Here is a 13,568-nt window from a genome sequence, read left to right as displayed (position 1 = left end):
ACATTTATTTTTTTATATTAAGATGCAGCAAAAAAGCCAGCAATGGAACGGTACTCATCAGAAATATCGAAGGATTATTAGAAACAAGTTCTCTTGTAATGTTTTTTCATCCTGAATTTGACAAGTAAGATTGACACACCTACGAAGGTGACTTTCTTGGATTTGGTCGGGGTGTTGGCGGGGGGGTGGAATGTGTGGGGGAAAAATAGCTTTGAGTGCAATTTTACGTGTCTGTTGCAAGTGATCCCTTAGTACAGAAGTAATTGTGTGCTGCAGTGTATGACATGTTAACCTTTTGGTTCTCAGCACAAGATGAAATAGTAACTCGTCTTCTTGCAAGTCAGCATGTTACTTCACCCAACCTATCCTTTAACACCATAAAGATGAAGGGCTGCCTTTCAGAAAGGCTCCGACACTTTCTTCAAACACGCGTTTTATAAAGACAGATTTAACGAAATTAAAATATTTTGCCCTATGCAGTGTTCTTGAGCAAATCCCTAGGCAGTAAATGTGTGACTACATACAACAAAATAAAGTGAAACCCACTGAACAGGAGAAAGACAAAGAAAGACTTACATTTATATCGTGCCATTCACGACTTCAGGACATCCCAAAGCACTTTACAGCCAATGAAGTACTTTTTGAGGTGTAGTCACTGTTGTATTGTAGGAACTGCAACAGCCAATTTGCGCACAGCAAGCTCCAACAAGCAGCAATGTGATAAATGACCAGATAATCTTTTTTGAAGTGATGTTGGTTGAGGGACAAATATTGGCCAGGACACCAGGGAGAACTCCCCTGCTTTTCTTCGAAATAGTACCGTGGGATCTTTTACGTTCACCTGAGAGGACAGACAGCGACTCAGATAATGGATTATCTGCACAAGGATATGCCTGGGGTTGACATAGGTACTCCTATTAATTCAAAGTCGCTTTCTGCTTTGGGAAGAGGTTGAATGATCCAACAGTTTGAATTTAGCAATTTTAGTAAAACAGCACAGGAGGAGTTCTTTGCACAATTTCAACTTGAGTAACAAATCAAATTATGCAAATTCAAATGAAGAGGAGTAGCTGACAGTGTCACTGTCCAGTGAGTTTTCAGCATGAAGGGAGTGTCACCATCACAACCTCTTTTAAAAATCGCCGTTACAAACAGTTGTAATTAACATCATTCTGCTTACCTCTGCTGTTTTATTGATTGAACGACAAGTGTCGATGTTACCATCAGGTCAACTGATGTGGAGAGGCTAAACAGTGCAAGGAGCACAATTAAAAACATTAAAAACATTGCTACCTTTTATTTGCCACTGTCATCAATGTTATGATTTTCAGCAAGCTTGTTATTATCAAATTCCCAACAGCACCGCTGAAAACAAAAAAAGGAACAGTGTGCACGTTGAATTTGAACAACAGCATTCTTCATTTAAACAGCGCCTTTAATGTAGAAAAATGTCCTGAAAGCACAAAGCCAGCATTTTAAAGTATGTCCATTGTTAAATCACTCTGAAATTTTTTTTCAAAAGCAGTAAATTTTGTGTTCTACTTGTAACTTTTGATTTCTTGACTTGCCTGCTTTCTGCATGTAGTGCTCTGCTCACCTGGTATTCTGGCTGGCAGCCTTGCCCTGACAATGAAACCACCTCTGTGGCTGAATAAATGCAGTTGTTCTAACCACACCCAGCTGACTACCATGCCTGCCAGTATGAGCGAGTGGTTGAGAAAGAGAGAGAGAGAGAGAAGCCTATTTACTGAAATGATAAACTCACTCTTGAACACAATGCTAGGTACCGATGTGGTAAGCCAAGTGAAAGGTTTCACAGTGTCTTCCATTCTAAATACTGCCATCTCAGGGCTGGAAAATAGAGCAGAAGAGACAAAGGGGGACTTGGTTTTTGCAGGGCGACATTTCAAGAGTTTATAGAGATTTATAACTTTCTTTTCTCCAGAGCCGGAAACATGCCAGCAAGGTTCGACTTTACTACATGCTTCACCCAGTCGATGGAGGATGTCCGGCCAAGAAACTCAGATCGGAAAATGTGAGTAGTTTACTTTCTCGTCAAGTGCGGAAAAGTCATTGGCCAAGTCGGTGAACGATGAATGGCAGCAATTTGGAAACGATCTCTGGGAAAGGGGAATTGTTGGTGGATGGAGGAAGTTTATGGCAAGCTCATTTCCTAGAAACAGGCTTCTTGGAAAATTCCACTCGTAGTGCATTATGGTGGCTCCCTTGGCTAAGTTGAGCATGCAGCAGGTGCTTTATGCTTTGGAGTGTATGCTTTAAACATTAAGTTTGCAATTAAAGTTTAAACATTTGTTGGGCCATGTCATCAGTGAAGAAATAGTATCATTGTTTCACCGACTCCCCACTGCGCACTCCTCGATTGACAAATGTGGTAACATTTCTGACGAGTGTATTTTTTGCTGTCGGGGTTTCTCATGTTTGCTTTTGCGAGTCATGCCACACGAGGCAAAGTAAAAGATATTGCTGGTTTTTGACTTAGAATCTGAAGACATATTGGACCATTTGACATAAAATGCAGCCTTTCTAGATTTCTTTTTGCACCTAATACATGTTTACTGGACACTGAACTTTGTTATAGATGTCAGATCATCTTTAAAAAAGATGACCTGTAGCATGAAACATGCAAGCAACTACAACTGCCCTCCAACTGGCTCAGCTGTTTGTTAGTAGCTGTAATTGCCTGGATTTTCTTATTTGGATCTTTAAAGGCAAAGACCAAGTTCGCAACTAAACATCACAATCATACTCCGGCTCCAAGATTGTACATGAGCAAAACCACAGAGATCTACCGATCTGCACTAATTTCACAATGACTGTCCAACAATAACTGGATTTCCAAAGGGTCTCCCAGCTCTCCATTTTAGGAACAGAGGAGCATAGTAACAGGAGGAGGCCGTTCAGCCCCTCGAGCCTGTTCCACCAATCAATTAGATCATGGATGATCTGTATCTTAACTCCATCTACCCGCCTTGGTTCTGTAACCCTGAATACCCTTACCTAACAAAAATCTATCAATCTCAATTTTGAAATTTTCAATTGACCCACAGCTTCAGCAGCTTTTTGGGGGAGAAAGTTCCAGATTTGAGGATTCCATCTTATTAGCAGTGCACACATCACAGCAGATGAACAAACAAACAATGATAACATATTATTTTCAGAGATTCTACCATGAAACAAGTTGCCGAAAGTCCAAACCTTGGTGCATTTCACTTTTTCAACTTTCAGCCTAAGGATAAAGATCTCAAAAATTGGTTGTGGTTAGCTTTTCTTTCATCCATAAAAACAACATTTTCAGGACATTGCTTTTCCAGAAACACAACAAATACTTCCAGGCTACTGGAAGACCCAACAGGGTCAGTCTAGTTTTATAGTCTGCTCCCACTCTCAAAGCTAGGCTCCAGACACATGTGATAATGGATTCATGAGACTTGCCTGGAGAGTTTCTCAAAGAATATCTGATTGTCCAGATCCAGAGGTTGAACTTCAGGGTATTTCCAAAACAGGTAAGGTAAACTGCTCATTACAAATATAAATGTATGTGTTTGCATAAATATGTATTTCAAACTCATGTTTTGGATGAGAGATACGAAATGTGGTTATGAAAAAAAACCTTGTCAGTGTTAGAGGAAGCTACATATTTAATGTCCAAAACAAGACATAAATTTCATTTTCCCTAATGTTAATCAACAATGGGCAGGATTGCATGGATGGAACTGGTGCGAACTAAGAACCAAAAGAATTTATTGCCAGAGGTACAGAATAAGAATAGGTTTCTGATGCTGGAGGTTAAAACTATAACATCTTGTAGCGAGTTTCTTGGGGCCTCACAGCCCAATTTTTTCAGAGTGGAACCTGACCATCTTTTTATTATCAAGTTTAAGTGGAGTGCTAGGCGCATTTTACACAAAGCTGCGTATATAGTCGGCCACAAAGCATGCTGGAGTCAATTTTGACAACACAATTAGGCCAGCTTCATCGGGTTTCACTCTGCATAGAGCTTAGCGAGGCAAATTAAACAAAATAAACATACCTATTTCATCCACAACCACATCTCTTCGTTGCCAGGGAAATATCTCATCATATCTAGTTCTTGATAATGGATGGAGACAGAGACAGAGAGAGAGAGAGAGAAAATGAATAATCAGAAGTGAGAGAAAGAGATACCGTGAACTCCAATCCAATCACACTGGGTGGGCTGTCCTGCCAACTGCGTGAGGAAGTTTCTTCCTCCATCCCTATGGAAATAGAAGGGAGAAGCCCAGCAGAAGCCTGACTACAGCTTCTCGATAAATGTACTTCTTGCCTGGATTTTTTTTTAAAAAAGCAATCTAACCACAAAGTTCAAATCTTAATTGTGCATTTAAAAATAAACAAGTGTTGCGCTCTTACAATTCTCAGGGAAGTTACCATCTAAAATTGGTCATTAACATTCAGCCCTTGCATCCTGTTCCCTGGATTCGTTAACCCATTTGCAGCTCAAATGTGACAGACAGCAACTGAAATTTAATCACCACTGACTGAATTATTTTAAGAAATCAGGTTGAAATCTGTATTTGCAGTATCCTTAATTCCAAGTCGCCCTGAGCAGAAGCAGAAAATAATTCCCTGTAGCTAGCATGGATGCCAGTGAAGGTGCACCATGATTGGGGACAGGGCGAGTTCATAATTTCATTGTCCAAGAAATGCAAAGCTTCTTACCTCTTCCAACTGTGAATTTTTTTTTGCAATTTTGATTTTTTTTTTTGGCAATTTCTTTATATCCCTGAGATTTATTTCATGTGTCATAATCCTATCTTCCTCAGTGAAATAAGCTGCAATGATGCAGCAAAGTGCCAGCTTTCTTAACCTATAATAGGAAACCAATTTCCCTTACAAAGAGGATTCTGAGTATTTTGGAGCCAAGTTCGGTCTTGTGCGACTTGTCACTGGAGAGAAGCTCCCTCATGGCAGCTGGAAATGAACACGACCAAGCAGAGACAAATACACATTTCTGCCTTTGGGCAGTACGTTTGGCTTAATGGACATTTGGTCGGTGTCACATATGTACACTCTCGTGCAATAATCCAGGGTTGAAAGGGACCAAGTGCAATGATCTGTGAAAATGTGACTGAATTTCAGGCATTTTTTGAACATACCTCTAAATGCAGAAATGCTTCTTTTCCAAGGAGTAAGGTTGTCTCAGGGACAAGAACTGTAGTAGCTAACTAACTCCCCCTAAATATGTGCCAAGTTTTCATATTGGCCCAGAATTTGTTGGGATAATAATGGCGAGTAAATTGCACACGCCATTATTAGTTTGCAAAAAAAAACAGGATCTTATGGCTAAGAAGAGATATGGCGTGAGTTGTGAACCACCACAAATCTCCACTGTTAACCTCGCAAAATTGGGACCTCACTGTTAACCTCCTCACGAGTTTCAAGAATTTTTTTTTATTCATTCATGGGATGTGGCCGTCACTGGCGAGGCCGGCATTTATTGCCCATCCCTAATTGCCCTCGAGAAGGGGTGGTGAGCCGCCTTCTTGAACCGCTGCAGTCCGTGTGGTGAAGGTTCTCCCACAGTGTTGTTAGGAAGGGAGTTCCAGGATTTTGACCCAGCGACGATGAAGGAACGGTGATATATCTCCAAGTCGCGATGGTGTGTGACTTGGAAGGAAACGTGCAGGTGTTGTTGTTCCCATGTGCCCGCTGCTCTTGTCCTTCTAGATGGTAGAGGTCGTGGGTTTGGGAGGAGCTGTCGAAGAAGCCTTGGCGAGTTGCTGCAGTACATCCTGTGGATGGTACACACTGCAGCCATTGTGCACCAGTGGTGAAGGGAGTGAATGTTTAGGGTGGTGGATGGGGTGCCAATCGAGCGGGCTGCTTTGTCCTGGATGGTGTCGAGCTTCTTGAGTGTTGTTGGAGCTGCACTCATCCAAACAAGTGGAGAGTATTCCATCACACTCCTGACTTGTGCCGTGTAGATGGTGGAAAGGCTTTGGGGAGTCAGGAGGTGAGTCACTCGCCGCAAAATACCCAGCCTCTGGTCTGCTCTTGTAGCCACAGTATTTATATGGCTGGTCCAGTTAAGTTTCTGGTCAATGGTGACCCCCAGGATGTTGATGGTGGGGGATTCGGCGATGGTAATGCCGTTGAATGTCAAGGGGAGGTGGTTAGACTCTTGTTGGAGATGATGATGTGGAGATGCCGGTGATGGACCATGTATTGTTCACCATGTATTGTTCTGTGATTTATAAATGCGTAGGCTTCGAGGAGTTCCTGACATTTACCTGAGGAAGGAGGAAGCCTCCGAAAGCTTGTAAATTTCAAATAAAATCGTTGGACTATAACTTGGTATTGTAAAATTGTTTACAATTGTTGGAGATGGTCATTGCCTGGCACTTATCTGGCGCGAATGTTACTTGCCACTTATGAGCCCAAGCCTGGATGCTGCATTTGCATTGTTAAAATGAATTTAACTCGTTGCAGAAAGTTAGGGCTGGTATTTAACACCATAAGGACCCTTTTAATGACGAGACTTATGTTTGTGCAATGCCACTCAACCTCGGAGGCCCAGAAAGGGAACATTTGAAACTGTGGAGTCTCATTCCTGCAGGTAGTAAATTGTTCCTAGAAATTTAGTAATTTTAAAATTTTGTTTTTTACTTTTCCTTTCTGTCTCTTTTTTCTCTCTCTCCTTCTTTTAATCCACTCTCTTCCTTTCCCTCTTTATTTCTCTTTCTGTATCCAATTTGACTCTTAATTCACCCTTTTTCCTTCTCTGTCATTCGGTCTGTTTCTTTATCCTTAAATTTCATCGGTTAAGGAGATAGACCGTTGGTCCCATCGTTCACCAAGGTCCCAAATGCCCTGTTGACCTTGCTGTGCTGTTATCAGTTCACACGTCCAGCAACTTGCGGCACAAAATTAATTGGAGCTAAGGGTGAGGAACAAAATCCAACTCACGCCGCTCACCGCGAGATGCCCCACTCCAGCAAATTCTGGGCCAGTACCTTTTCTGCATTAACTTTCAAGATCTCCCTATTTGTAGAGCTGGTCTGTAACAGCAGAGTTTTTGGGGTGGGCTGTTACTCAAACTCAGCTCATCTTCAACCTCATCATGGAGGTGACAATGACCCTTTGAAAACATGTTAAAGATTGTAAATGCTAAAACTATTTTATTCAAGAAGTGTTTCGTATACAAATTCTCGAACAGTTTTGCAATAATAGCACAGAATCTACAGCATAAAACAGGCCATTCAGCACAAGTGGTCTGTGCTGGTGTTTATACTCCAAACGAGCCTCCTCCCACTCTAATTACCTCCTTCCCACGCTGCCCCCGAATCCTTCTATTCCCTTCTTCCTCATGTATGCATCAAGCTTCCCCTTAAATGCATCAAAGCCATCTGCTTCAAACACTCCATGTGACAGCAAGTTCCACATTCTCCCCACTCTCAATGTAAAGAAATTGCTCCGAAATTCTTTATTTGACCTGTATGCGGCTCTCTTATATTTATGACCCCTCGTTCGGGACTCACCCACAAATGGAAACAGTTTCTCCACACCTACCCTATCGAACGCCTTCAGTACGACAAGATCTGTTTATATTTCTTGCATCTATCACACAGCATATTATTTTACACGGGCTACTGATCTACATCACATTTATAAATTCCTTTCACCTTTAGTTTTGGCAGGTCACTGATGCGTCCCCATGAGAACAATGTAGTTTTGCATACTCTTGTAGAAAATGGAAAATAATATTCATAAAGTATAATATAAATGTTGGCTTTTGTGGTTGTAAAATCATGACAATTTCTAAGCCATACAATTCAATTTGGAAGAAATATAGCCCAGAAATGACTGTGTGTAACATTACTGTATGGACGCCTAATGAATTCATATCATATTCTTCTGTTAACTCTCTTAATGGAGTCATCAACGTATTTAAAAGAGGTGAGTTGATGCCTTTTATTAAATTGAGGAATTGATATAAACACGCCATTTGGTCATGTGATAATATTACACATAGTAATTTCTAGACTTTTTGTTTGGCCGTTAAAATACAAAATTTGATGATGTTGCATTTAAAGGCAACAAACTTTTATCTTCTTCAAATTTCCAATGCTGTTCACAAAATAACTCAAGGGGGAGCAGTTTTCAACAGCCGGCTGCCAGTTTCTTGTCTGAAAAACAGGCGGCCGGCAGTTGAAAAATTGGGGGCACCTCAGCCGCCCCTTGGACACCCCACAAAAATCTTTTTAAAAAAACCCCCCAAAAACTTCCCTTTTACCTGAACGGCCTCCAGCAGTGCCTCTAAGGACGGGTGGTTGGGCCGCTCAACAGTCAGTACAACTGGGACGAGCATGCACGTGCATGCTCCAGCTATTCGACACAGGACCCTGATCAGCTTGTGGGAACAGCCTCCCGCCTGTTTTGGGAAGGAGTGCTGGGCGCCCATTTAAAATCTGCCTGAAAATTGAATCAGACGGGCAAAACGGTGAGAGAGAGGCGAGCGACAGTTGAAACCCCCCCCCCCCCGCCTCCTCATAACGTAGAAATAGACGGTGGGAGTTTTGACTTTGGCACAATCCCAGCCGAGAAGACAGTGCTGAGCGTAGCAACATTTTCTCGGGTCAGGCTAATTGAAATGTTTTTGGCAGACTGCTGCCCTGAATCCCACCTGAGCCAGTAAACCTGCCTCAATGTAGGGGGGGGTTGGGGGGAGGGGGAGTGGAGGAAGGAAATGACTTCTGCAACAATGGGGTCAGCTGACAATAGGACAAACGAAGAGGAGTCCAATTCTTGTTAAAAAATTTTTTTGCAGAGTCCTGGAGTGCAATTGATCACCATGCAATTGATTGCGCTCCTGGAGCGGGCTCTTTAAAACTGAACTTCTCTCCTGTCCGGCATAGCAATGCTGGACGCCAGTTATATTCTTGCGTCCTTTGCTTCCGGTGTTGCTATGGCAGCAGTGACAAGAAGCAGTTGATGTGACATCATCCCATCGTTACCAGCCATTTTGCATACTTGGGCAGACATATTCAGTGGCTGCTGTCACTTCCAGAGGGAAGTCCTGGAACTGGCGGAGACTGGCAGGTGTCAGCGGGACAGCTTCCCGCCCAATTTTCCGTACCCATGTACCGAAGATTGGGCAGAATGAGAGCAGAATATTCTGTTTAAATAGTGCGTGATCCTTGGACAGTTTCTTCTCGGTTAATTAAATTTTGAGTCAGAAGGCACCGAGATACGGATCTGCCAACTATATAATTGTCATAAGTTCTCTCAGTTCTCCTTTTCAATCATGATGGAGGGTAATCAGACCATCTGGTTCATCCTTCCATAGAAACCGGATTGAATGATTGAAAATCCTTTGCCTCCTAATGAGAAATTTAAAATTACCAATGGAGCATCATTTATCTTTATATGTATTTACTGAGTTGACAGATGCAATAATAGTGGCTCAGAATTTGGTAACGCCGATTACAGAGTGGTGGGTTACACTCCAACTCCTCCCCAATCCCCCCCCTCCCCCGCCCCATTCTAGTGAGTTCCCAATCTCAGCTGCGCTGGTGTCAGGAGGTTTTGGCCTCACGCTTTCTCCCCCTGCTCATCGAGGGCAATGAAATTAACTGCAAGAGGTACCTGCAACACACGAGGTGTTCACCCCACGTCAGTTAGCCTGTGGTGTGGTTTTAGTGGGGCATGCAGCTGGCAGCAGCAGTTTCCATTCTGGAAATGCGAAGCAGTCATTTCGCAATGGACCAAGGAAAGACCCATGGGATTCCCAGTCAACTGTTCGTCTGGAGGACAGTGGCACCATTTTACTTGCTGCTTCCAGACACGTTTTTGCCTGGAGAATGCAGAGATCACTGCAAATACTGGTGCATGGTTTCAACACATCATTTTCTGCAGAATATCAGACATGCACGAAATGCAAACAGAACCTTTTAATAGATTTGATCGCTGTCATCATACGATTGTAATGTTTCTAAAGCAGCTGTTTTTATATCATTTTATATTTCAGTGCTGGAATCAATTTATAATTTAAAAGAGACTCTGTCTCATGGACTGTGGTTCATCAGATAGAACTTATACTGGTACACTAAAGATCAGTGTTCTCTGTGGGTTAACGACCAGCATAACTGACTGATTTGTCAGCAGAAATTTAGCTGTGAATCAGCAGATCAGTTGCTTCATTTCAAGCATCAATGATCAACCATATATCTAAACCAATCTGTTATTTTTAAACCTACGAGCCATCATTTCACAGGCACCGAGGTACTCTGGGGGTTAAACTGGATCGGGACGGAAACTGGGCATGGGTACCGCGATCCGGTGCTTCCTGTGCAGGCACAACGAGACATTCATCCGGCCTGAGGACTTATCTTCAAGCAGCGTTAAAAACTCGGCCTGACGTGAGGATTCAAGTAAATTTGCACTTTCCACCAGCAGGGGGAGCCCAGATCTCTTAAAGGCAGCCTGTCTCTTAAAATCTCTTAATGGTACCCGGTACCTGTCATTTGCTCGAAACGACAGTCTGCTGTCTGCACGGAGTCTGGACAGAGATCAGACATCGCACATGTGAAACACAGATGCAGCTCCCGTCCCCATGTTTACAAACTGATGAGTTATGGTAAAACAATGAATAAAGATTGTGCACTACTAAATCCCACATCCTCCAATCTGCATGCCAGACCTCACCAATCTGCCGATCTGAGTATGTACCAGACCTGCGAGAGTGCGTGCATCAAGGTTCTCCGCTAATGCACTACAGGCCTCGGAGCAAGAGGTGGACAGAAGGAGGGACATCCTATATCTGCAGGTGGGAGGGGGGGGTGGTGGTGTGGGCAAGAGGCCCTCCAGACATATGGCCAAAAGGCAGTGAGAGGCAGCGGAGGACAAAGTCAATGCCAGGCGCACAGCACCATGAACATGGATGCAGTGCAGGAAGAAGTTCATTGCTTTGACACGAGTGGTCAAGGTGAGTGAGGTCAACTGTCAATAAGAACATAAGAAATAGGAGCAGGAATAGGCCAATCGGCCCCTCGAGCCTGCTCCGCCATTCAATAAGATCATGGCTGATCTGATCCTAACCTCAAATCTAAATTCATGTCCAATTTCCTGCCTGCTCCCCATAACCCCTAATTCCCTTTACTTCTATAGGCGTCTCCTATCAACTGCACCACTAACCGCATCTACTGCTCCACACACTACACCCCCCCAATCACCCACATACCAACAAACTCTTTCCATCGGTACTCAACTCTTTCAATCAGATGCTTTCTCTTACCCTTACACATTACCACTGTTACAAGTCACATACCCACAACTCACACACATTGGCAGCCATTCAACCATGACAGACACATCACCCAGACACATGTCCCGCGTCCTTGGAGGAGAAGGTGGCGTACAACAGGACGCAGCAAGTGGCGGTGGCATTTAGCCCCTCGAGCCTGTTCCGCCATTCAATGAGATCATGGTTGATCTGTGACCTAACTCCATATACCCGCCTTAGCCCCATATCCCTTAATACCCTTGGTTCACAGAAATCTATCAATCTCAGATTTAGAATTCACAACCGAGCTCGCATCAACTGCCGCTTGCAGAACAGCGTTCCAAACGTCTCCCACCCTTTGCGTGTAGAAGCGTTTCCTAACTTCACTCCTGCACGTCCTGGCTCTAAATGTTAGGCCATGTCCCCGCGTCCTAGTATTCAAGTATAGGAGACCTCCAAAAACAGTTACAAATGCATCAGCAGCCAGAAGCAATAATCCAGCAGCTAACCTGTAAATCCTGCATGGTTCCTTTAAATAGCACTTGTGGGGGTCCTCCAGGCACCCTAAGACACGTTCAGATGGTCGGGGTTAAGACGGTGCATTGAATTGAGCGTTAAGTCCCAAAATGGTGTCTAATCACTTTAAATCAGCGTTGCACACTGATTGTATCCATTTTCTCCTTATTTTAAATGCTGCCAGCGTTCGGTATTTGTGCATGCGCTAACTCCTATACCAAGATGGCGTCCGGCGCACGTCATGCTGGAAACGTTCATGCGCAGCCAAGGCACCATCTTCGCACTTCAAGAGGCCGTGCAGCGCCGAAACAACGGGCGTTACGCCCAGTTTCTAACTCACAGTTTTATAACATCAATGAGCTCATTGCTAATCTTGGCGACATTGGAAATGTTTGTCTGTACAGTACGTTTTATTCTTTGAAAGAACAGTTAATAGTAGTTCTTGAGTGCTTTTGTAATTACATAACGGCACTTAGATATACTGGGGTAGATCTTGACTTTGCGTGCTCGTGTAAAACGGGTGATAGTGAGTCGGCAGCCCGTTTTACATCTCTCCCGACTATCGTACAAGACCAAGGTCGACCCCACTGACCTCAGCATTGATTATGACTCTGTGAAACTCCTCCCACTCACTACAACTACGAGACACTAGCCAAGCATTTCCAGGACACAGGAGGGAGTCTCACAATAGACACCCTCATCATGGAGGTAAACGCACCCTTGTTCCTTTCATAAGAATTTAGAAACTGTCCATTGAAGAGAAGTACTCTGGGAACTGAAAACCCTCCCATTGAGAATGCTTCTGCATTGACTGAAAGGGTTACTTGTGCTCCTGAAGGAACAGACGCTCATTGACTTTCAATTATAAACTAGGGGTACAGATTAAAATTTTGGAGGGTTGCACAAAACTACAAACAGAATGAATCTATCCCTAATTGCTCTTCGTTACATTGTCAGGCCAGCAACAATAACAAGTTCCATTAATGCATTATTATTGGTGGCAAATTAATTCTTAAAACCAAATCGTGATGTTTTCTTATCAACTCAGGCAGTGCAATGAAAGTTAGCAAAGCGGAAAATACGCAATGAAATCTTTACATTGGTGTGATGTGGAAGTGGAAGGGAAAAAAAGAAAGTAACTTTGCTCCATCACAACAAGTAAAAATTAAAGCGAGTGCTGCTTTCATCAACATGATATATATTTTTTCAGTTTTCACTTTGAAGTCTTTAAAATATTAAATGCTGCAGATAAATTAAATCCAGCTTATTTCTTCAAAATAAAGCAAGAAAATAGGACCAAGAGACATCAGTGGAAATCAGCAAACAAACAGACGGATCAGGCAAAACACCTTTACTTGGCCAGCTAGGTGAGTATTGGAGAAGTCAAGCCTCTGAGGCTTGATGAAGACAGAAATTAGGGTTTCGCGGGCAGAGAGGGAGAAATAGAGGTAGAGGAGGGCAATGTTGCAGAGGCCGAAATAAAGTGTCCTTCCTAACAGGGCAGATGTGGGTGATAAATGTTTAGAATAATCTACCAAGCAAGGTGAGAGGCAAGAACACTGGGGCCATTTCAAATGCAGTTAGATCCCATGATGTACGAGAGAGATCAGCTTTGATGAGCCAAATGGCCTTTTCTCATCCCTGATTTTTAAATATGCTGGAACTAAGGAAACCAAGACGATATACTTGGGAAAATCAGTAACTCAGACATGTTTATTTTTGAATCCAAAAAGCTGGCATGGTTTTCAGTCAATTACGATATTGTGTATGA

The 13,568-nt window shown here is 43.0% G+C and overlaps 1 protein-coding gene across 1 annotated transcript in view; it reads left to right on the top strand.

Moving 5' to 3' along the window:
* Positions 1-13,568, top strand: part of LOC137336039 (zinc finger matrin-type protein 4-like) — a 118,098-nt gene that overhangs the window by 14,723 nt on the left and 89,807 nt on the right. Inside the window, exon 2 of the mRNA XM_068001541.1 lies at positions 1,946-2,035. Coding sequence (XP_067857642.1) covers positions 1,946-2,035 — 90 coding nt within the window. The remainder of the gene's footprint in view (positions 1-1,945; positions 2,036-13,568) is intronic.

This window comes from Heptranchias perlo, chromosome 20 (assembly GCF_035084215.1).
Source record: "Heptranchias perlo isolate sHepPer1 chromosome 20, sHepPer1.hap1, whole genome shotgun sequence".
Taxonomy (NCBI): Eukaryota; Metazoa; Chordata; class Chondrichthyes; order Hexanchiformes; family Hexanchidae; genus Heptranchias; species Heptranchias perlo.
This window is presented reverse-complemented; position numbering and strand designations above follow the sequence as displayed.